The sequence below is a fragment of the Oreochromis niloticus genome, linkage group LG19 (genome assembly GCF_001858045.2).
Source record: "Oreochromis niloticus isolate F11D_XX linkage group LG19, O_niloticus_UMD_NMBU, whole genome shotgun sequence".
Lineage (NCBI taxonomy): Eukaryota > Metazoa > Chordata > Actinopteri > Cichliformes > Cichlidae > Oreochromis > Oreochromis niloticus.
The window spans coordinates 26,786,263-26,809,287 of record NC_031983.2 but is presented as its reverse complement, the minus strand read 5'-3'; the positions used below and the strand labels follow the sequence as shown (position 1 = coordinate 26,809,287).

Below are 23,025 nucleotides of genomic sequence, written 5' to 3'. Positions count from 1 at the left end.
ACTCAGAAAGAGGTTTGGGGTTTTGCACGTTGCATTGTCACTGTGCAGATGGTGATAGGTTGCTGTCTTGCATATGTTGCATATATGTTGCAAACCTTTCAATCCTACATGTGTGGCTTGATGCACAGCCAGCAACATTACAGCTGCAATTTTGAATTCTTATTAATTATTCCAAAGCAAAGATTATTCATTTTCTTATAAGGAGCTTTTGCACAGTTTGTAAAAAAGACATATTTTACGTGTGGAGGATATGTTTATAGACAATTTTGGCTGTAGACGTGCACAGGTAATTTTTTGAAACTAGTAAGTCAGATTATACATGTCGACCTGATAAAATTGTAAATGTGCTTTTTAACAAAATAAGAATTCTGAATTATCTCTTTCTAGCTCTATAACACAATAGTGTGACGTTATGTAATTAGTGGGATCTTTGTCAAATGTTTTCTCACCCTTCGTCTGTTCTCAGAGCGAGTTCTCCCTCAGGAGTTGTTATTGTTGGATCTCCTTCAGCAGTGGGGAGCCAGGAGGCCCGAGGTCAGCTTCTACCTCAGACACTGCCCTTCCTGGACACAAGGTACAGCAAAACAAATACACATACACACTGAATTCATTAAAGCTCTCAGTAAAAACTAAGTTAAACAAAAAAAAAGGATTTGGGGGTATTATTTGAAGAGAACGTGGGAAAAACCCGGTATAAGTGCTGTGCATGAGGTTTAGAGGTGAGCTCAGGGCCTCGGTCAGTAATTAGCCAGATAAGATGATTAGAGTTACATAATGGCAGGGGTGTGACGGCGAGGGGACAGACGAATGCTGCTGAAACGCCAGGCGATATTCTGCCAAAACAACTCTTTGATGTGCTGGCAGCCATAAAGAAGAACTTTGTGAAACCAGGCAGGCGAAATGACCCGTTTTTCCCCGTAAACTTCATCAACGAATGAGCGATTGTGTAACGTTTGTTGAGCGTTGCCGGCCAAAGCATTCATCAGCAGGCGTGTACTGGCGTCACTGTAGCGCTGGTGTGTTTTTGTGCCTGCGTCTGGTGCTCCCCACAGGGACGGGACAACCTCACCACCTGCTGGTTCCCGTCTTGCCCCTCAGTCATTAAAAAGCTCAATTATCATTCATTAGAATCTCATTATTATCGTCTGTTAGCGAGCTGTGAAGTCTTTTCAGAAAAATGAATTAATCACCACCAAGTTTTTTTTCATTTTGGCCCAGCCCATTAAAGCTTTCTCGTGTCTGTTGAGATTTTTTCATTATGGTGTCTGGATCTTAGATTTTATCCAGTCACAGTTCATATGCCTGGAGATCTGTGGTAACATAAAAAGAACAGCAGCTCATTTGGTCTGCTGCTGTGGAGTGCTTCTCTCTCCCTGTGGTCTGCCTGCTTCTTTAGTACAGATGTGGTTTTGAGCTGTGAGCGCACGTAGCTACAGAAAGAGTAACATCATCTGTGCTTGTAAAGGATGGATTTGTTGGTACAGCCCCTGCGGCAGCCAGACTGTCCCCGCACTTCTGCTGCCAGCTTGTGTTTGGCTCTGCACCTAATACAATAAAACAGCTTCTTAAATGAGCCAATAGCTCTCCAGGGACCGGAGCATCACATTACCCTAATGCATTACCTGCTCCTAGGCTAATTTAGCTTCATCTGCCCTCAGTGCCTTATTGAAGGTGCCTGTGGTGAGTTTGCACTTCCTGTGCAAGGACATCACTTTCCATCATCAAGACTTCTGTAATTAATCCACATTACCTAAAAATTATGTGTCCTTCCATGGAGAGCAAACTGGTCTTATTTGAATGGAACAGAGGTAACTTAATAGAGGTAATATGGCCCACAGCACAGACTGTATATGAATGATGGATGTAACCAATGTGAGTTTCAGTTCTATTATTTTAGCTGCTGCCTTTTAGTTTTGTTCCAGAAAACTATGTTTGAAAGAAGGATACAGCCTAATGTTTGCGAGATGCATGCACAGGCTGTGTGCATCACACACGCACAACTAGAATTTCATTGAGCAGTCAGTTAGAAAACCAAATTGTTTTTAGATATCTGTATTAATCTCCACCACTTGGTGCAGTCATTCATCCCCAACCCAGAGCTGCTAGCCCTTCACCTCAAAGGGAGCCGTAGCTCATCATTAGACTAGGATACCTCCTGGATCCCTCTGAGGCGAGGTGTTTGAGCATGTCTGCTGGGTAGGAAATCCTGACACTTCTGGAGTGATTACATCAAAAGGAAGATCTGAGCATTTCTTCTTGACCGCTTCCTCCGCGATAAGAGTCAGAATATGGATGGATTGATGGATCGATGTCCCACGGTGAAAACCAAAGTGCAGTATTTTTAGTTATAGAGCAGCTTGATGTGAACTTTCTCTCTGCTGGTGCTTAAATACAATTTTAACTGGTTTATTGAATGGGGAGTGCTGCTGTGGCTGCTTTATTGGCTGGAGGTGAAAGTTGGAGCTGCCTGGGATTAGCCCAGATTGAACCTGTCTCATCTTAGTAGATCTAAGATGAATCATGCAATTAATAGAGTAAAAACAGATAAATAAAGAGCTACAAAGAGCATGTAATTAAGTTATTTTAAGGTATTAGGGAATTAATGAAATAGTATGCAGTAAGAGATCCAAAAATGTTGAATGATCAACATTAACATGAGTATAGATTTTTCCAATTTTGAGATGAAGAGAGGCACATCATCAGCATACAAAAATATCTTGTAGGGCACAGAATCTGTTTGAAGTCCTGTTGTACTATTATGGCTTCTTATGGCCCAAATTGGCAAAATTTATAAAGACCTCTCCAAGTCCAAACTCTCCTAAGACCTCAAATGAATAAGGCAACTCTACCAGATCAAAAGCCTTCTCTGCATTCAAGGAAATAATAATCCTGTATCTTATTCACTGTAGAAAACTGGATAATTGTAAGTAATTTCTCATGTTTGTAAGAGGTGTTCTGTTTTTTGACAAAACCAGTCTGGTCTGATTTAACTAAGAGAGGGAGATAGTTCTCCAATCTTTTAACCAGGAATTTTGCCTTCAACATTGTTTAAGCTAGTTGGGCGATAAGAGCCACACTCGTCAGGGGGTTTATCATTTTTGGATCTCAGGCTATAAAATTAACTTTGATAAAATCAAGAGCAATGCCAGTTGGTTTTATAGTAAAACTTCACATCCATCTATTTCCCCTTTCTTCTGGACTGATTCTGGATTAGACGCCTTCTTGAGGCACAATTTGACCAGAGTGCAAAAAGAAAAAAAAAAAAGGAAGGACCTTACAAGATGGATGAATCTGACAGCTTCATGGATGGTAGAATAAGTCTTATAAAGACGAATATCCTGTCAAGATTACTTTATTCTGTTCAGTTGTTACCACTATTCTTTCTAAGATAGCAAAAGAGACTGAAAGAGACTTTTCTAAATTTATTTGGCAAGAGAAAAGACTGTGCAGCTCTCTGCAGAGGTTTGTCCTTCCCTAGCATTAGACATTATAATTGGGCATGTCATGGCAGGCTCATCCATGAGTGGCTTTACTGTTATCTTAAACTCCTTTTGAGAAATGGGGATGTAATGTCTTTAGGAGAGCTTACATGTAGAAATAAACCCAGCTTGAAAACGAAAGACAATCCAGTTCTTCTAAATACAATGAAAAGCTGGTGAGATATAAACAGATATAAATAGGTAGGATTTAGTTACCTACATTACACCTCCTATCAACAAGAGAGATTTTCTCCCTGCTGTGATTTGCTTGTATTTGGATCCTGGCACAGAAAAGGTATCAAAATAACAGCAGACCTGTTTGATGAAAATAACAAACTTATGACCTTTGCCCAGTTTCAAAATACCTTTGGCCTTCCTCAGAAAGATTTTTATGCATATATTTAAATTTGTCACTACGTGACGTCGCAGGATTCCTGCTCACTTCCAGGGTCCATAGAAAACTTCCTTGTGAAGTTTACTTTAAATAAAGGTTTTATTTTGGGTTTTTACAACATCCTGCAGAAATAATATAATCACAATGCTGGGAATGTTCTCAGGATGACTTGCAGAAAGCCTATGGTGAGGAGATTTGGGAGATTTGTTGTAAATGATCCCATTCTTTGTTTCTGACTAATAAATAAATGAAAAGGAATTCATTATAAGATAATAGATGGAAAATATGGTGTCCTGTGCTAAATAAAATACATTCCAACAGGTCACCCGAGGAATGTATATTCACTGTTTTTGGGAATGCCCTTGTATTTCCAAGTTATGGAAATATGTAGTTAAAAAATAAGTGCAGTTGTAAAAAGTAAAGTTTGTAAAGATCCTGGGCAATTTTTATTGGGGCTGCCCAGTGATCTATGTGCTGACATCCTTAAAGGAGAGCTTACATTCAACAGAATATATTAATATGTCATAATACCACCCCCCACCCCACCCCCACCCCTTTTTCTTTTTGAGTGCAAGAAAGGCTTTTCTGTCTTTTTTTTTTACTGTATTGTTGTTATTGTTCTTTTTGTGAACACCAGTAAATATTCTCTATTTTGAAAATAAAGTGTTAAAGTAATAAGAATGATTAGTATGCAGTGTATGGGAAAAGAAAGCAGATTTTCACATCCTGTCCATTTATCCTTGCGATAAGGCGAACACACGCGGTTCAGGGGTTAATTAAGGCCGAGGCTCTGTTTCTGTGTGTGTCAGTCACATGTCCGCCAGGTCACAGGGCTCAACACACCCAGGTCCAGTTTTAATATGCTGTTTCAATATCTCTGCTCACATTTCTTTTCATTGTTCATTTATATGAAGGAAGTCAGCAGCCTTTGGAGCAGAGCTGGACCACAGCAGCAACAGCAGAAAGTGCTAATGACAAGGTTGGTACACACACACACGCACACACACACATACACATACACACGCACACGCACGCACGCACACACACACACGCACACGCACACACACACGCACACGCACGCACACACACACACACGAGTTACAGCATGTTTATACACACAGTGCTGCTTTGTATATGTAACTACAAAAAAATATATCATGCAAATATTTAAGCATGCATATCAGGTTTTATTTATAAAACTGCAGGATTCATACAGATGTGCATGCACCAAAAGAATATTCTGATTTATTAAACTGGGATTGTTTCTGTTCCTCTGAAGCTGCACGTTAGGTTCAGATTTGTAAAATTTCATCTAAACACCTCTGTTATAAAATTAGAAGATGAGGACTCGGTGAAGAGCTGCAGCACACAAACAAACACCCACAGCTTTGAGACCTTCCATGTCAGTTATGACTTCCTTGATTCCAGATAACACACGGCCTCTTCAGGCCTCAGCTTTGGGCTGTCTGTGGTTAAATGTGAACCTGCAGCCAGTTTGGCAGAGCGCCGTCACGGCCTGTGGTTTTTGTCATTGTGAGGTTTAGGTTATTTCTCCTGGTTTAGCTTCTGTTTAAGGTTTTGTGTTTTGCTTGGATTTTGCATTCTTTGAGTTATTAATCCTCCCGTATCTGCTTCGTCGTCATCATTAGTCTCTTGTGTTTTGTATTTAGTTTTATTTCTTTTGTGTGTGATTAGTTTTAGCTGTGCCCCATTTCCCACCTGTTTCCTCTTCCATTGATTGCGTGTCTGTGTGTTTGTATATCACCTCAGTTTCCTGTTGTTTTTGTGTGTGTTAGTCCCCTGTGTGTGCTCTTTCCAAGAGTTTGGAGTGTTATTTTTGTTGACTTAATTGAAGGTCAGTTTTCATTTACTTTGTTTTGTCTGTGAGTCCTGCATTTGGATTCTGCTTACTGCTAGAAACTGTGGCAAGAGCAAAGAAAAGGAGGGAAATTGTAGCCTGTAAAGGTAAAGTATACCAGCACAGAGGTGACAAACATGCAGCCCGGGGGTCAAGAGGTCACCCGGATGTCTTTGCGAGGATGGAAAATGCAGTTAATTCTCATTTGTTTGTTTTTTTAATAAGTCGCACTGCTGCTCCTGGTGATGTCATGTCAGCAGTCTTTTGCATAAATAGAAATATCTGGAAAGTCAATTCTGACAACTGTTAGAACTCAATATTCAAAGTCAGCATGTTTTTGCTTTTGTAGATTCGTTGTGATTTGCAAATGTAATGAGACATGCTGCTGAAATTGTCCTTAAAAAGAGAACTCGGGCTGTTTTTGTAAAATGATGATGAAATGATGAAAGCATTCAAATAAAGGTAGGTTATCGTGCAGCAGTTTTACAGGTCCGGCCCTCTTGAGATCAGATTGGACTGAATGTGACTGATAAACTAAAGTGATATCTGGCAATCTGAGGGGTTAACCAAGCTTGTTTGCACCACACATATTGGTGTTTCATGCATGGACCAGTAGAGATACACTAAGTGTTTATTGGTGAGCTTTACAGGTGGATTTGGTTAGTCATACCCTCTGTTTGCAGAAATGTTCCTGTAATTTATTTTGATAGCTTTTGGGTTTGACTTTCAAAATAAGTGCAAGAAATAATCCCAGTCGACGACAGGATAAAAGACATCTGGCTCTTTAATAGCATTTAATTTGAGGAATACAAAATAAACCCCGTAGTCACAGCGAAGTAATTGTATGAGTGTGTCTTTGTGAGCCAGTATTCCCACACGTACAGCACAATGCATGTGCACGTTTGCGTGTATGTATTTGTCTGTGTGTGTAGTGCAGCGGATTAGCCCGGGGATTAGTGACAGTGATGATTGAACTGTTCTACCAGGAACAACCATGCGAGCACACAAACACAGCACATGCACACTGTAATTGCTGTTTATAAATTCACAAAGAGAAAAAAGGGTAATTAGTCTTTTGTCACCAGCCTGAGTCAGTGCTTCAGCTAACCATGTTTTGCTTTGCCAGCCTGCCTTATCCTGTTATCTTGAGGTCATGCAGTAAAAAGAGCAGCTGACCTCATGTTTGGTGCTTTTAATTTGTCACTAACAGCTATTTTGAACCATGCAAGCCATTGTGTTTCAGCCCAAACTGCACATTTGCTTTGTATAGCAGGGTTAGACCTCGGTTAGCCAGTCACAGACTGTTTTTGTGCGTACCAGTGTTGGTCAGTCTGCTGGATGGTCAGCCTGTGTGTGTGTGTGGGTCAGTCAGTGAAGGTAGGATTAGCTTGGTCCCATGACATAACCAGGCTAAGAGGATTGCTAGTGAGCCAAACAGCTCCTCCTCCCTCTTCTCTTCTTCCTTTCACCTCACACACTCCTTCACACTCTTAAGGTCTCCGTGTTTCTTCGTCCTCATCCTTGAACATTTGCTTTAAAGCAAAAAGATCTGAGGCACAACGAGACAGAGGGGGTGAGTTTTGGTCCATTTCTTTTTATATGGGTGCGTGTGTGTGTTTGAAGCTACGTTGATTTCCACTTTTTTTGACCTTTTCACTTTAGGTGAAACAGTAGAATAACTCCACCAAACAGAAGCCAATCTAAAGGTGACTTTGAGCAAGTGAATAATTGTGTATAAGCTTGTTTTCTACTCCTTAAACCTCTGAGAGATATTCTCTGACTCTGGTTGCACTCACACACATTGGCTGGGTGCTTTACGAGCAGTTTGTCTATGTGTCAGGGTGGAGCGTTTGGCCGTGTGTCTCTCTGTGTGTCAGTGAATCAGTGTGGTTTACATCTTGTGAAAACAGGGTGTGGCTTCTTCTTGCTTGACTGTGTTATTTTGTCTGTGTCTGTGTGTGTGTGTGTGTGTGTGTGTATGTGTGTGTGTGTCAGCCTTACTTTGGGATTTGGAAGCGTGTCTCCGAGTCGGGGTGTAGCTGTTGGCGCTGTGTAATCATATCCAAAGGCGCTCACTCACTTACGCACACAAACACACACCAGATGCTGTTTCTTGCCACAGGATGATGTAAAGATGACAGCGATGTGTGAAAGAGATCGGCGTGTAGTAGTTTTTAGAATTGTTATTCACTAATTACAGTGATTCATCTCTTTAATTTTTGACAACAACAATCCAGGATAAGTGAGTATTCCCTGTTTTCTTTAAAAAGTAGACCAGACTTTGTCATTCTCTGACAAAAAAGTACAAATACATGAGCTGCAGGAGCAGCCTAGTAAAGTCAGTCGAGTCGATCATTTTAGTTGACTAATTTATATTTGATGCTTATATTTTATAGATTGTAGTGACATTTTTTACCTGTATTTGTGGTTCCTGGATGATGATTTTTAGTTGTGATATTTTCATCTACACCACAAGATCTTCAGTCTATCCATCATTACGTGTGTGCACAGCTACAGAGAAAATCATGAAGAGTTTCATTTATGCCTCAAACTGCTCAGATTTTATTAAGTATATTTCTAAGGATGTTACCACAACAGATGGATCCACATGTTTGATTTGGCACAGATTTATTGTTATATTTTTTTAATGTTGGATGCCAATCTGACGCAGCCTTTTCATTTATCTGAATTTGGGACCAGCAATAGAAGATGACTGGCTTGTGAGGCTGGGTTTGTGTCTCTTGCTGGTCTCAGACTGGTAATCTTTTGTGTGTAAGGCATATATATTAGGCCCCAATCACAGCAGTCTAGAGACCAGCCAGTGTCGCCTTGACAATCACCAGTCATGAGGGATAAATATGTATTCTTCAACTGGATTTTGACACTGGTCTTTGCTATCAGTCGCTAAGTGAAATTGTTTGCAAAAAGGTTTGTAGTACAGCAATGAAAACCTCTTTGCAGTTGTTTTGGCCACTAGCAGATTGACCTGGTTACCCACAGTTTGAAACACAAAAACATTACTCGCCAAGCAGTAGTGAAACTGTGAAAGGTGTGTGTACCTTTTGAATTGTGTTGGTTGTAGCAGAACCACACCTTTCTCTGGAGCTCGGAGAGTAAATGGCGAGTGTTTGCAGACAGGTCAGCGTGTGGATCAATGTGGATTATGGATCGATTTCACCTGGCCAGCAACCTCCTGTAGCCACTCGCTGGTTAGCGAATTTCACAGTTTTCCCCAGTAATCTTCGGTGGCCTGAAGCCTTAACTACTGCAACACGGAGCCACAAGTCAAAAAAAATTGATAGAAATTTAATTGTAAACTGAAAGTTTTTGAAGTATTAAGTCTTTTTGCTGGTAGGATATAATTACCTATTAGCATATACTGAGCAGGACAGGACCCAGCTAGTTTTTAACAATATTAGAGAAAGGAGGACATGGCTGTCTAATGAACAGTCCAGATGGGGCTGGTTGGGAAATGTGTCATGTTTTTATGCTGGCATCTCAGCGAAAAAACAAATCGAGAGGATTCCCTCTGACACGTTTGGCATGGCTCTAAGTGGTGTATTTTGTAGCATATACTGTCCTGCTGTTAGCCAATAGTGCTGATGCATAATAAATTACAGATGAAATTAAATTTTCATGCTAACATTAACTGCATCAGGGAGCCTTCTGTGTCCTCAAACTGTGCCGCTCTTTGAAGACTGACACGAACTCTAAATTAGAGATGGTCACTGTGTTGTTTCACTTTATTCTGTTTAGGAAAAACATGTTAGCATATAGTTTCTCATCTGACTGACACTGTGCTAGTTGCTCAATAAATGAGTAGCTGTTACTACTTAATGCTGGTGTCTTGCAGACCTTTCCTTTTGCAGCACACCCTCTTACAAACCTCGCCCCTGACCTCAGAGTAACCAAGTGTAACCACACACTTTGAGTTAAGGCACAGAATTCAGTTTGCTGATCCTGCTCTGTGTAACTCAACCCCATCCAGCTGCATGTGGGAGCGCTGCTGTGGGATATATTAAGCAGTCAGGTGTGTCTGAGCGCTCTTGACCAAACACACATCAGGGGATGTGTTGATTTAAATTAATATGAAGGCTTTCAAAGTCCAGGGTCAGGGGCGTCTGCGGACTTGAATTGCCTCCTGTGACGCAAGTCCAGGTGTTGCTGTGCCGGAGCTTCCTATACTCTTAAATTAAATGCCGTTAACTGCTTTGCCCAAGGACACATGATGGACAAGTTCAAAGATGAGCTCTTTCAGTTATAGGATGTTTGCGGCCACCAGGCCACCCTGCTGTGTGGATGTTGGTTACTGAAGCTCTTCTGATAACAGAGCTTTCCCCTTTGGTCTGGCCTGGGGCTTCAGGAATGTCTGAAGGCTGTTATTGTAGATTTAGAGAAATATTTTTACTGGAGGTGCACAGCAGATGGGCAGGAGATGGGTTTTATTACTGGAGGGACCTATGATCAGAACAATGTGTGTGTTTGTATGCATAACTTTGAGCACTGTTGAGAAAGGCAGTGTGCACACACTAAGAAGGTCAAATATCTCCATGTGCTTCAGATTATGGGCACGATCGCACCATGAGAAAGTAGTTTACGGCTGAAAAACGCACACTGCTAGGGTTGCCAGGTTTGTCTGGCAACTCTAGCTGTCATCAAAGTAGCCCAATTCTGTTTGCCCTAAACTGGGGCTTCCCCACCAGTTAGAGCCAACAAAACTGACAACTGAGCAAAGCAGGTGAGCACCCACATGGTTGAGATCAAAACCCAGATCACACACTCTACTGCCATCCAGGCATGTGGACGTTTAATCATATTTTTCAAGAAGGAAACGTGGCACAGCATAAAAAGCACGTCAGAAACTTCAGTCACCTTCAGATCGCTGTTTTCCACCTGGAGCATGAGTGAGAAAGCAGCTCCTCTGTCTATCAGGAGTCCACGGCACAAATTGCTCTTTTCCAGTCTAGAACTGGTTCCACATGTTCTCACCAAAAACAAAAAGTTGGGTAACTTCAATGAAATGAAAATCAGGACAGATAAGTGGATCCAAACTTCTATTAGTAAATATTTTGTTCTTGGTATTCTGTAAATGTGGGCTGTTTCTGAAAAGACACCAAGACAGAACTGGCTCTGCACTGGCACAGCAAAGTGTTGGTGGAAGAGGGTTTCTACGGCCAAAATGTGGATCCTGGAGCCAAACAAAGCACCAGAACACCTCCATCTAAAAGCAAAGTCCAAATATGGATCTTTGAACATCCTCATGTTGCATCTATAACACTGGATCTACAAAAATATTGAAGCTCTTTATTGAAATCTTTGTGTTATGCATTGTTAAATGAGTGATGCAAACCTGAAACGGACTATTCGCCTTTCGTGTACATGCTATAAAACATTTAGAGCAACAATTCAGGCCACAACAAGAAAACACTTTAAATGTAATTGATGTTTAGTTACAGAAGTAACTAAGTTAAAACCTCTGTTATCTCCCTTAAACTTACCCAACTTAGATCACTGCCCTGTGATCCTCTTCTTTAAGTGGCTGCAGACTGAACTCATTGATGGCACCGGTGTAACAGCTAATGTTCTTGGTGTTTCCATTGCAGCCTGCAGATACTAGCGTCAAGATTTCCATTTCCTTAAAAACCCAAGTATTGTGCCAAGCTTCCCATCATACCAGGAGTCACTCATAGAAAAGAGGTCACGTTTTAGTCAAGTTTGGATAAACATTGTAAGAATTAGATTAGTTGGGAGATCTGAGCTTCAACTATTAAAATGTTAAAATTAACATTTTTGCTATTTCTTCTTGGATATGTGCAAAATTGTCATATCTAAACAATTAAAATGACTTTAGTGATGTTCTGGCAACATATCTGTTGGCTGTGGTTTCCATTAAAAGCTGGAGGTTGTTGTGAGAGTTTTCATGTCTTTGATGTTGTTTCATGAGCCTGAAAGAACAATAAAACCTAAATGTTCAAGCATACTGTTGCAGTGAAAATGATACAAAGTTTCCATCCGTTATAAAGAAATAACATTCACATCCTAAAGTACAACATGTTAAAATCAGTGTTACTGGTTATAAATGGCTTACGTAGCTCAACATACAATACACACGGCACAGTCACACCCATGGAGGGCTGCACCCAGAACAGGAGGAATAACTGATGTGTGTTTGTCTGTGTGAAAGATAAAAATGTGTGATGCAGCATTTAAGTCACATGTCACTCTGTCTGTGTGTGTGTGTGTGTGTGTGTTGCAGACAGCAAAATTGAGAAAGAGAGAATGAAAATGTGACGCAGCAGCAGTCAGCTGTTAACTGTATAGTGTGTGCGCCATGCATACTACCACAGCCATTGATCATCTTCACCTTTTTTACACCACACATCTGGAGCGGGAGGCAGAGGTTGATGAGAGCAGCTAGTGCCCCATCAGGCTGTGGTGCAGTGATTTTCCTTCTGAGAGAAAGTAGGAGAAAGAAAAAGGGAGGTGTGAGAGGAGAGAGAGGGAAAGAGAGTGAGAGAGGATGTCGCTGCAGCAAAAAGCCAGCTGCAGAGAAATGACAAGGACTGAGAGAAAGAGAGATGAAAGAATACAGATATGGAGAAAGATGGGGCTTAATAAGCAGAGAGAAAAGTGAAGGAGGAGTGGAGACGAATAGATGAAGAAAAAGGTTGAGGTCGAAGAGACTGGAAACTGAGAGCAATAACAGAAAAAGAGGGTGATACTGAAAGAAAACAGAGAAAACGAGGGAGGTGATGAGTTCCCTTCTCTCGTTTTGCACCTATTTGTGTTTTTTCATGTTTACTGTGGCAGTTGAAAGCGGTGTCACATCGGTGGGATTTGCTCTCTGTAAAAACGTCACATGAGAACGCACTAATAACCGAGAGAGTTTCTGAGAGAGAGAGAGCGAGAGAGAAAGGAGGAGAAGGGAGGGTGTGTGGGCCGAGCGAGTGAGGGAGAGGGAGAGCGAGTGTCGTAAATCTCAGCACATCACCAGGCGGACGAGAGGGAAAGTTGTGATAAGGATCACTCTCATTTCCTCCTCTTTAAGCGGTTCTCGTGCGAGCCTCTGGCAACGCTTTTCCATCAGAAACCATTAAGGTCCGGCGTGTCTCTGAGACGCTTGTGAGGATGGAGTGGAATGAGGTAGATTTGGTGCAGGAATTTACTGTTGAAGGACAATGCAGCAAAATTAAAGTCCGCTCCTGCAGGATCACATGGGACAGCCTGCAGGTAAATACAGCACAGCGGGATGCTGGTAGGAACTGCATGTTAACGTCAGCAGGGGGCTCGCAGCGACACAGTCTGCAGGATGTGTTAGAGTGTCTTAACAGCATGAGCAGCATGACACTGTGGTTAAGTGTCAGGTGAATTTTTAACTTTCCTGTAGCTGGAGTGCATGTTCTCATTTGAATCAGTGGAAAGCTAGAAGCTGAAGCATTTCGAGGACTTCAGTGGCAGGAAATCCCGGGAAAACTGTCTCACACACTGCTTTGACTGACAAGCGATCCTCAGCCTCAGTCCTGCAAACGGAGGTTTTTAAACTGAGGAAGTCAGCAAAACTGCTCAGGGTGTTTACAGAGCAATATGTATCATGTTTGCTTTTCTGAAACCAGCTATAGTTGAATCTTCAGAGCTTTTTCTAGATGCTTCCAAAATGTATTTGTGATGGCTCCAAAATGTGAAAAGTGCTGATGCATTGCAGGGTTTTAGTTTAGTACATCTTCAAATAACACACACGTGTACTCCTGTACAAAAGACTGTACTCTTGATACAAAAGCAATAGAAAAAAAACAATTACTTTTTTTGCTTAGGAGCAGGCTCTGCTGTGATGGAGAGCAGAGGCAGAAAAAGATGACAATATATAATATGGCAGTAGTAGGATTGATATGCATGGAGCATGAGGAAGAATGCTGGAAACTCATCCAGGTGACTGTACGGGCATTAAACTGCAACTGGAAACGAGTCCATCATCATGCATGACTTTGAAACTGACTGCTGGTCACTAGTGGGCATTTTAAGCTCTGGCTGCCTTGGTAAGCCACTAATGTATTTAGCATGAGATCATATGTCAATCAGAGGCATCCTGCACTCTGTGGAAGTTGAGAGAATTTATCTTAAGTCTTGCCCACATTATGTCACTAGGTGCTTGAAATCTATATATGGTGTCTGGACGACTTTATAGCTTAGTAAAAATGAAGCGTATACTCCCTTTAGGTGATCAGTGCTGTGCCTGAGCATGTTTGACCCCCAGATCAGACCATTCATCCGTTCTGCCCTGTCTGACTTTAACAGGTGGGTCCAGGAGGACATGTTTAACATGTTGTAACTATGTAGAACTTCAACATTTTGGCACCAACAAAAGCATTTCTAAAGTTTAACTGAAAATCGCCATGTTAACAAATTCATAAATCAATAAGGCGACGAGAAAGGCCGATGTGAAACGACACCAATTAAAGCACAAATACATAAACTCATGAACCTCACAATGCTCTGCAAAAGCACTTTTCTTCATGAGAAAAAAGAGCAATGAGAAAAAGAACGAGGAACTGAGAGGAAAGAGAGAAAGGAGCAGTGGTTTCAGCAGTGGACAGAAAAGACTGAAGCATGCTGTTGCGCAGTTTTAGTTTCGTCAGTGTGGAGGCTATTAGGCTCAGGCATGGCACAAGACAAGTGTGCCTAGTCTGACTGCATCCTTCATCAACCACGTATGGTTACTGCATGGAAACAAAAAAACTTCTGTACTTTTTGCTGCTTGTCTGAAGCCCCACCCCGTAGTTCCATCTATGCATTATATACATTTTAAAGGGATATCAGACTGAAAGGGCTTAAAAAATAAAAAAAAAATCTTAATAGTGTCTTATGCTGATAGGCTCTGATATTACTAATGTATCTGTGCTTTTGAGATATGAGAAAACAATGCAATTATTGTTGCAAATTTGTTCATATCCCAATAATGCAAACTATGTAACATCTCCTTTAAGATGGCACTAGCAGGAGATCTCCCCATAATGCACATCAAAGTGAGGAACCGCAGGATCCCAAAAGTCAGCAATTAGCTAATGTTATGTGGCGACACTGGCTGGAAAACCTTGTGTAATGTGCATAATGTCACTGTCTAACACATGATGTATTACAGTGGAATACACTATGTGTGCATTATGTTTTACGTAGATTTCCGTAAGTCAGTCCGCCGTCTATAGCGCAGTGTGGCTGTCAGGGCTGTTAATCATCAATACTGATATTTCGCATAGCACTAGTGCTGCCAGAGTTACAGCTTCCAGTAGTTAAATTGATGATGATTTTAATTTGTTTCACTGATTTCATATCTTGTGTCATAACCCAAGGGCGCTGTTCAGGGTAATGGAGTTTTTCATCAGCGCCTCCCTTAGTCATGGCACATCTAAGTCTCCACTTAGACATGAATAGTTTTTCACACATTTCTGTCGTATCACTGGGGAAAAAAAATCATTTTTATTTAAACAACTCAACCCTTAATCCAAGTCCCATTAAATGCCAGTAACAACAGACTCTTCTGTCTTCAGTTTCTATGTCCGATAATCGGAGCAGTCCCCAAATTCAGGCCACTGAAGTACTGTCAATAATCATATTCAAGTCAAATAGACACCAATGTAGCTCTCGCAGAGAAGACTGTAGATTATTTCGATAAAAAGACTGATTTGGGATTTATTTTTTTTCCTTGAGCGCCATTAAAAAAAACCCATCCATGGTTTCAAGCAGACATCCGGCAAAAACCTGCAATGATCAGAACTCACTTAAGTAAAAATGATTTTCGTGCACTGAACATAGATGAACTGACCCTTTAAAACTGTGTATCCATAGACTGAGTATAAGAAGGAAGTAGCCACTGTAATGCCAATAACATTGTAATTGCTGGTTTCTGAAGCATTTTGGCCGTTACCATTTCAGCTCTTTGAAACCAGATGACACGATTGAAATCATGTGACAAAGAAACAGAAGGACATTGCATACTCAAGGTCTCAGGGTCACTAATAAGGACCATAATTTATTAAATGAACATCATGTTTTATTAAATTGGACTTGAAACAAGTGATTGAACCCATAAACTCAGGAGAAAAGGGTTTACTAAAGTCAAGTTGCCAAGAATTTTATCCAATCTGTCTTTTTCTTGAGCAACCGCCTCCTGCTGGCCTTTACAAGGGATTCCCATTTAAGGCCCTTCTGCACTGGTTTTACTGTTTAGACCTCTGTTACTGATACTCTGATACTCACTGTTTGTGAGTATATCATTTATACTAATAACCATCTCAGATTTTGCCATACTCTTTTATATTACTTATGATGTTGTCCCACCACAATCTGTTAACTCTGGCATTCCTCAGGGTTTCATCTGAGGCCTCGACTGATTCCTTTTAGATGATCAAACTGCCCTAATAGATATCTGTGCCATATAAGTAATCTGCTATACTAATCATATAGTGTTTCTTCGGCTGACCAAGGACATAAATACATCTTGGTGATGTAATGCAATAAACTAAGCATAACTTAAAAACAAGCAGCTTATAAAGGCAATACCATAAAAGCAGCTGCAGTTAAAACTAATTGTTTATAATGTTTCACAGTTTTAAAAATTATTCACAACACACATTCTCGCCTGGTGATGTGGGCAGATGGCTCATCTGTTCAAAACAGGAAACAACAGCCACACAGTGAGTCTTAAAATGGAAGATGTTGATGGGAGCAAATTTCAATAGATACCAGTGTACCGAGTCTTCATCTTTAATGCTCACGTATTCATTTGCCCATAAGACAGTTTCTGCTTTTGAGGAACATCATCGGAGTCATTTTGACATTTGGAAAACCTTCAGATTTTAGATTAACTTCACATAAGAATACAGTTGCAGCACAATAGGTGGAGTTTGTTCAGCCCAAATGGGAGTGATGGATGATATTCATACATCAGTGTTACTCTGGATTGGGGGTTAAACTAAATGAAGCTGTAAGCCTGTCTGAGGTTTAATAGTATGATCGCATTTTTAATCCCAGGTTGAAACTCCTTTTTCTCTGTCCTAGGATGGCTTAAGTTGATGTAGTGTATTATATCATAATCAGTCATTCACACACTGATAGTAAAATATCTCCCCTGTAAGGCCAGACCTTTCTGATGTTGTGGGAGTCAAACTGTCAAACAATAATTATTAAATATTATGATACTGCACTGCAGTCTGTTGAAAAGTATTGTAATCGTGGAGCCACGTTCTGATAACCTGGCTATTAAAGGACAGATGTAGTCATATCCAGCTTGTCTGACTTCACTGTGAACTGGAAATGAATATAACACCAGGTGCAGTGTGTGTCTGTGTGTGTTCATAAGTGAATGTGCACAATAGTAGGATGTAGCTGGGTTGAAACCTTCCGCTGTTGTCTGCTAAAGGCATTCCTCCCCGTTTCCCACCCTCACACGTACACGCAAACACACATCAGTCTCAAGAAAGATATTCCTGAACAAAGCACTCTCCCAGAGATGTTGATATCTGTAAGGAAATGCTGTGAGGAAAAGGGGAAGATTCTGGTGATTTTTCTTTTCTCCTTAACCCTAAACTATAATTCTGTCGCTCTTCCAAAGCCACCGGCTGCCTGCCTAATAACATTCAGTGAAGCTGCTCAGTGACCTAAAATGTGAGGTGATATACGTATGCAGCTGTGCTTTATCTCCTGTCACTGTTTGGGTTTTCATCTCGACAGCAACAGTGAGACGTGTAATGGATGGAAACTGTGGGAAAACACTGCCTGTCTCTATGTACATAATGTATTAATGTATAACCCCTGTATGCCGGTGTAGGTTCCCCGTGTGGAGCTGACCCTCTCTGAGCTCCAAGAAATGGCCACAAGACAACAACAACAAATAGAGGCTCAGCAACAGATGTTGCTCGCCAAGGTAAAACACACACTCATACTGTACACACACACACAGCTGCTGGATGGATTGCCTGTCAGTTAATGTAAGGTTAGCTACATTAGAGTCTGTCTGAAAAGGTCAGCTTTGAGGCCCCTGGAGCCTCAGATGAATGTGTGTGTGCATCACAGCACATGCATCTTTTTCTTTTTTGTGATCGAGTTCAGGGTTTGAGGAATGACGTGAAAGATTGGCTCTGGAGGACAGATCTCGTTTTCAGACGTAGGCTGGGGAGAATTGAGTTAAGACTTTTTCAGAGGCTGCAGTTTCTTACATGCACCACACAGGAGATAGTCTGGTTCAGAAATACTCAGTGAGGTTTACCTGAGGGAGCTGCATGGGTGGAGCGTGCAGGAGGAAGGGCACATGACAGCTGCTCTCTGGACTATTACCAGCGCTCTTCTCACATCAGCACAAATCGATGAAAACTCGCACAGTTGAAGGTCACAGTAAGTTTGTGCTGGGGAGTTTGCACGTTAACCCCTTAAGCCCAAGGTGACATCGGTCAAAATATTGCTATGCCCAGATAAAGTTGGGTTTTTCTTCCAAATAAATATATACCCAGTCAGTTGTAGATGTGCACACGTTGTTGATGTTGAAGGGAGACAGTTTGAGCAGATTTGAGAGACTGGACAGTGTAGGTCTTTACATAGTGCGTCCGTTTTGTCATGAGAGAGTTTCTGTTTTAGAAGAACATAATTTGGGTCGTTTGGACATTTGGAAAGCCTTCACATAGGAGCTGAACTTAAAAATAGGAATCCAACTACAGCACCACAGGCTGAGTTTGCTCTAGCCCATTTCAAAGTTTTGCTTTTCCTTGCAGCCGGCTTTGTTGCAGAAGACTCAGCTGTAAAGTTGACAATATTGTGATTATTTTTATGATAATTTTTAGCTAGCCTGACCATAAAAAAGAATTTAGACTTGTAGAAATTTATTTGGTGGACCTTGCTAGTGCTGAGATTTTGGCCCATATTGACGTGATAGCCTCACACAGCTGCTGCAGATTTATCAGCTGAACAACCATGATGCAGATCTCCCATTCCAATACATCCCAAGCATGCTGTACTGCACTGAAAGTGAACTCATTGTCATGTAAAAGAAACTAATTTGAGATTAATTTGAGTGTGAGATAAGTACACTGTGGTCATAGAGGGATGGACATGGTCAACAACAATGCTCAAGTAGGCTGTGGCATTTAAACAATGCTAAGTTGGTACTAGTGGGGCAAAAGGGTGCCAGGAAAATATCTCCTGCACCATTAAACCACCACCACAAGCATGAAGCATTGATAAAAGGCAGTATAGATCCATGCTTTCATGTTCTTCATGCCAAATTCTGCAAAAACAGGTCAAAACTCATCAGACCATCCAGTGTGGCTTCTGTCGATGTAGCCCATCTACTTCAAGGTTTGATGTGTTGTGCATTCAGAGAGGCTCTTCTGCCTGCCTTGGTTGTAAGGAGTGGTTATTTCTATTATGGTTGTCTTCTATCAACAAGGCATTTTCACCTAAAGAACTGCAGCTAACTGGATAGTTTCTTTTTTTCAGATCATTCCCTGTAAATGAGATGGTTGTGTGGGAAAATCTCAGTCGATCAGCAGTTTCTCAAATACCTAAACTAGCCCATCTGTCTAAGAGCAACCACAAACACACTGAACAAATAGTGCCTGGACTCAGAACAGAGGTCTTTAGCTCGACTTTTTCTCACTTTTGCCTCTGTTGGCTGATGTTTAGAAGGCTTCAGGGCTGCAGCACATGTGAGAAAATATCTGGAGACACAGATCATGGTCATTTGTCCCCGTCCCCAGATTCAGGAAGTGGCCTTCTGAGTTAGCAGGAAATGAGTTCAGCAGGGACCTACAGCTGCTGGGAAGTTTACCCAGTATTGTACTCCAGGAAGGAGTCAGGAAAGTGAGCCAAACAGGATTTATTTGGTAAAGTTTTTGATAAAATGCATCAACCACAAACTTTTAGTTGGCCATTTTGAGTTTTCAAGACTGCTGTGGAAGTGATTTTTTTGCCTGTCAGTTTTACGCTGATATTCAGCTTTTTTTTTTTTGAAAGCAGCAGTTTAACTGCTTCTGTAATTTGACAGCTATTAAGTGTTTCCTTCCAGCTTGCTCAAGCATTTCCTTGCTGGATGAAAAAAATTCCCAGGCGCTGATGTAGAAGCATTTTCTGTCTTCTCAACATTAATATAACGAAACGTAGATTGATGACTTCCTGGAAAATAAAAAGTCGAAAACATAAAAACTTTTATTCCTGCACTACATCTGTAATTAAACACCCTCCTGTTATGTAATGTGTTAGCAGGGCGGCTTCCTGCCAACATGCCCTTTTCCTCCTCCCCTTGTGTGTGTGTGTGAAAGAGAGAGACACACAAACACTTGCGCGCGCATACACACAGACACGCGCGTGTGCGCGCACACACACACACACACACACACACACACACAGGTCAGCCACTATGTGCCTGCAAAATACAGAGTGAGTGGAGTAAACTGCTTCAGTCAGCATCACACATCACAGCCTTTCTCTCTCTCTTTACTGTAGTTTATTGTGTGTGTCAGATACATAGATACACACAAGCTTAAATGAAAATCAATAGCAGCTGATGGTTTTCAGAGTTGGATGTGATGATCAGGTGAAAATAAACTGCATGCATGGCAGTTATTATAGTATTATGCTGTTGACTAAGGATGTGCACGGCTAGATGATTAAGTGTTCCTGCCGTCGCTATTCAGCACTGAAAACACTTCTCGTTTAAATGAATAATTCATATTTTATGAATGCATAAGACCAGCTTACTGTTAGGTCTAACACATGGGCATCCAACATGTGGACCAGGGACCAGTACTTGCACACCAAAGGGCCCAGTTTATCCCACTGGATTGCTCTACAAGTTGTAGAAATTGTACTGAAGTCATTAAGTACTCCAGTTCACTGTTGCTCCTGGTAAAGCAATGCCAGCCTTTAATTAATTCCTCATTAATGAGGAATCTAACATTCTGTTCTTTGGTAAAATGGTAGATGAGTGGGGTAACTGGTGTCTCCAAGTTTGGCTTACAGTTTCAGCTTTATTAAGAGCTTAATGCTAAGGTAAAAGTTGAGGTTGAGATAGATGACGGCTGTGTGAAGTTGCAGATGTGCTGGTCCAGAAAATGCATGTTTTATGTAGAGTAAAGATAAACACTTAAACACTGCAATAAGCAGCTGGTGCTAGTGCTGCTGATATATATAATCTGGTATTATGTGTGTACAACATGATGCATGGTCTGAAGCGGTACATGCATCTATTTCAGCAGCATTTGAAAGAAGATTTTATTTATGAAAAATAAGATTAACATGCAGGTGTGCAAAATGAGAGGGAACAATGTGAAAACCCATGCATGTGTTCTCAAAGTACTAAAAACCAGGAAATATTATCCATCTTTCCATTAATCTTCTTAATCACTCAACCAATTCAGGGGTGCAGTTGGGGGCTGGAGCCTATTTCATCTGTCACAGGGCGAAACGTAGGGCACTCCCTGGAAAGGTCACAGAGGAAATCAAATTCATGAGCACCGTGAAATAATTGTATTATTGGTTCATAAACTGAATGGGATTTGTTTTTCACTGAGAACTCGTGAAAATTTTGAATGACAGCTTGACAAATAATGAACCAGACAGCAAACTGGCCAATCAGTCGACAGCACCAGCCTGAATTCATCAAAGACCCAAAAACCACTTGAAAAGTAGTTTTCATATATATAGTCATTTAGTTTGATTTAACAGGCAGTGCTGAAAATGTAACCGGATAACACCAACACATTTATCAAATTTGAATTCTGCTGATTGATAATGGATTGCATTTATATAGCGCTTTTCAAGACCCTCAAAGCACTGTGCAACTCCACTATTCATTCATTCTCACACTGGTGGAGGCAAACTGCTACAACAGTTATAGCCACAGCTGCCCTGTGGCAGACTGACAGAAGCAAGCCTGCCGTATCGCGCCATAGGCGATACGGCAACTCTTGAGCCACGATCGCCCTTGAAGCACTGACATAAAGGAACAAATCCCACTGTTGCTCCTCTGTTTGTGTAGGATCCTCCTCAGTCAGTGAGCAGATTTAGAAAACAGGCTTTCAGGTTCTCGAAGTGAAAAAGGGCTCGACCTCGCTGAGTTTAGTTGGTATACCAGATAATCTTATTTCTATAGCAGTTTTTTTCTGGCTGGGTTTGCAAAACATGATTTAGTTTCTTTAAAACTGAAAATGCCGTGCCACTTTTCAAATGAAATGAATGAAAGTCTGGAAATGATTCTACTTTCACTGTACTTCTGTTTCCTGCAGGAACAGAGACTGAGGTATCTTCAGCAAGGAGGCAGATCCAACCAGGGACAGTCACAGGTGCGATCCACACCTCTGTTGGTCTTCTTTGAGTCTATACAGCACAAGGACACCCTATTTAAAGTTAAACTCCATGCTTTACTCACACAATAGTGTGAGTGATCACGGTAGCAATATTTTCATCAAACTAATACAGTTTAAAATACAATAATCTGCATACTGCTTCCCTTATGTGGTTTATATCTAATAATGTGACTGCAGTCTAACCTACAGGCCAGTTCGTTGAAGGTTAAGTTCCGTTTGTCTGTAGGAGGGCTAAATGTTAACAGGTGCTGAAGCTCTGTCTGTTGATTACTGCTGTCTGCAAGTCTTTTCCAAGTAAAGCAAATACCTACGCTTTCATTGGATAACCTTCAGAATTCATTTGAGCATCTTCAAATTAAACACGTTGTAGCCATTTATTCCTGAAACTGAGACAGTACATAATCAACTAAAACATGTATTTTTCTGCATCTTGGGTCACAGTTTAGTTAAATTACAGAGCAGGTATCCTTTCAGTATACCTAAATGACTGGAACTGCCACCACCTGAGTGCATGGGGAGTTTTTAACCATTTTAAACGCTGACTTCTCTTTTTCAGTCTGAAGCTGAGAAGCTGCAGCGGCTCAAAGAGCGAGTGGAGACTCAGGAAGCAAAGCTGAAGAAGATCCGAGCCATGAGAGGCCAAGTCGACTACAGCAAACTGATCAACGGAAACCTCTGTAAGCCTAAACACTCTGTAACACTGTAGAGTTGGTGACTGTGGATTACAGGCCCTGAAGTAAACGACTGCATATTAAAAGACCATGAATTTGATCTCATATAACCTTGATGCTGCAGCCTGAGGGATTTTTTTGACCGTTTACTCATGACTTACAGTGTGTTCGGTGTTTATATGCATTTCTGTAGAATGTGAGCACTAAAATATTAATAACTACAGAGAATAGCAGCGATGTAATTTCAATCTGACTTCCTGCTCTCTGTGTGCAG

The 23,025-nt window shown here is 41.1% G+C and overlaps 1 protein-coding gene across 8 annotated transcripts in view; it reads left to right on the top strand.

Moving 5' to 3' along the window:
• Positions 1–23,025, top strand: part of LOC100705495 (apoptosis-stimulating of p53 protein 1) — a 55,752-nt gene that overhangs the window by 16,920 nt on the left and 15,807 nt on the right. For 3 of the 8 annotated variants that reach the window (XM_005477607.4, XM_005477606.4, XM_005477608.4), the window contains exons 3-7: positions 467–574; positions 4,788–4,852; positions 17,553–17,648; positions 22,000–22,056; positions 22,637–22,757. In XM_005477607.4, coding sequence (XP_005477664.1) covers positions 467–574; positions 4,788–4,852; positions 17,553–17,648; positions 22,000–22,056; positions 22,637–22,757 — 447 coding nt within the window. Of the gene's footprint in view, positions 1–466; positions 575–4,787; positions 4,853–5,646; positions 5,839–7,185; positions 7,305–7,393; positions 7,438–12,693; positions 12,962–17,552; positions 17,649–21,999; positions 22,057–22,636; positions 22,758–23,025 lie in introns of those variants that run through there. The other 5 variants (XM_013271924.3, XM_013271925.3, XM_013271926.3 and 2 more) reach the window with 5 other exon arrangements.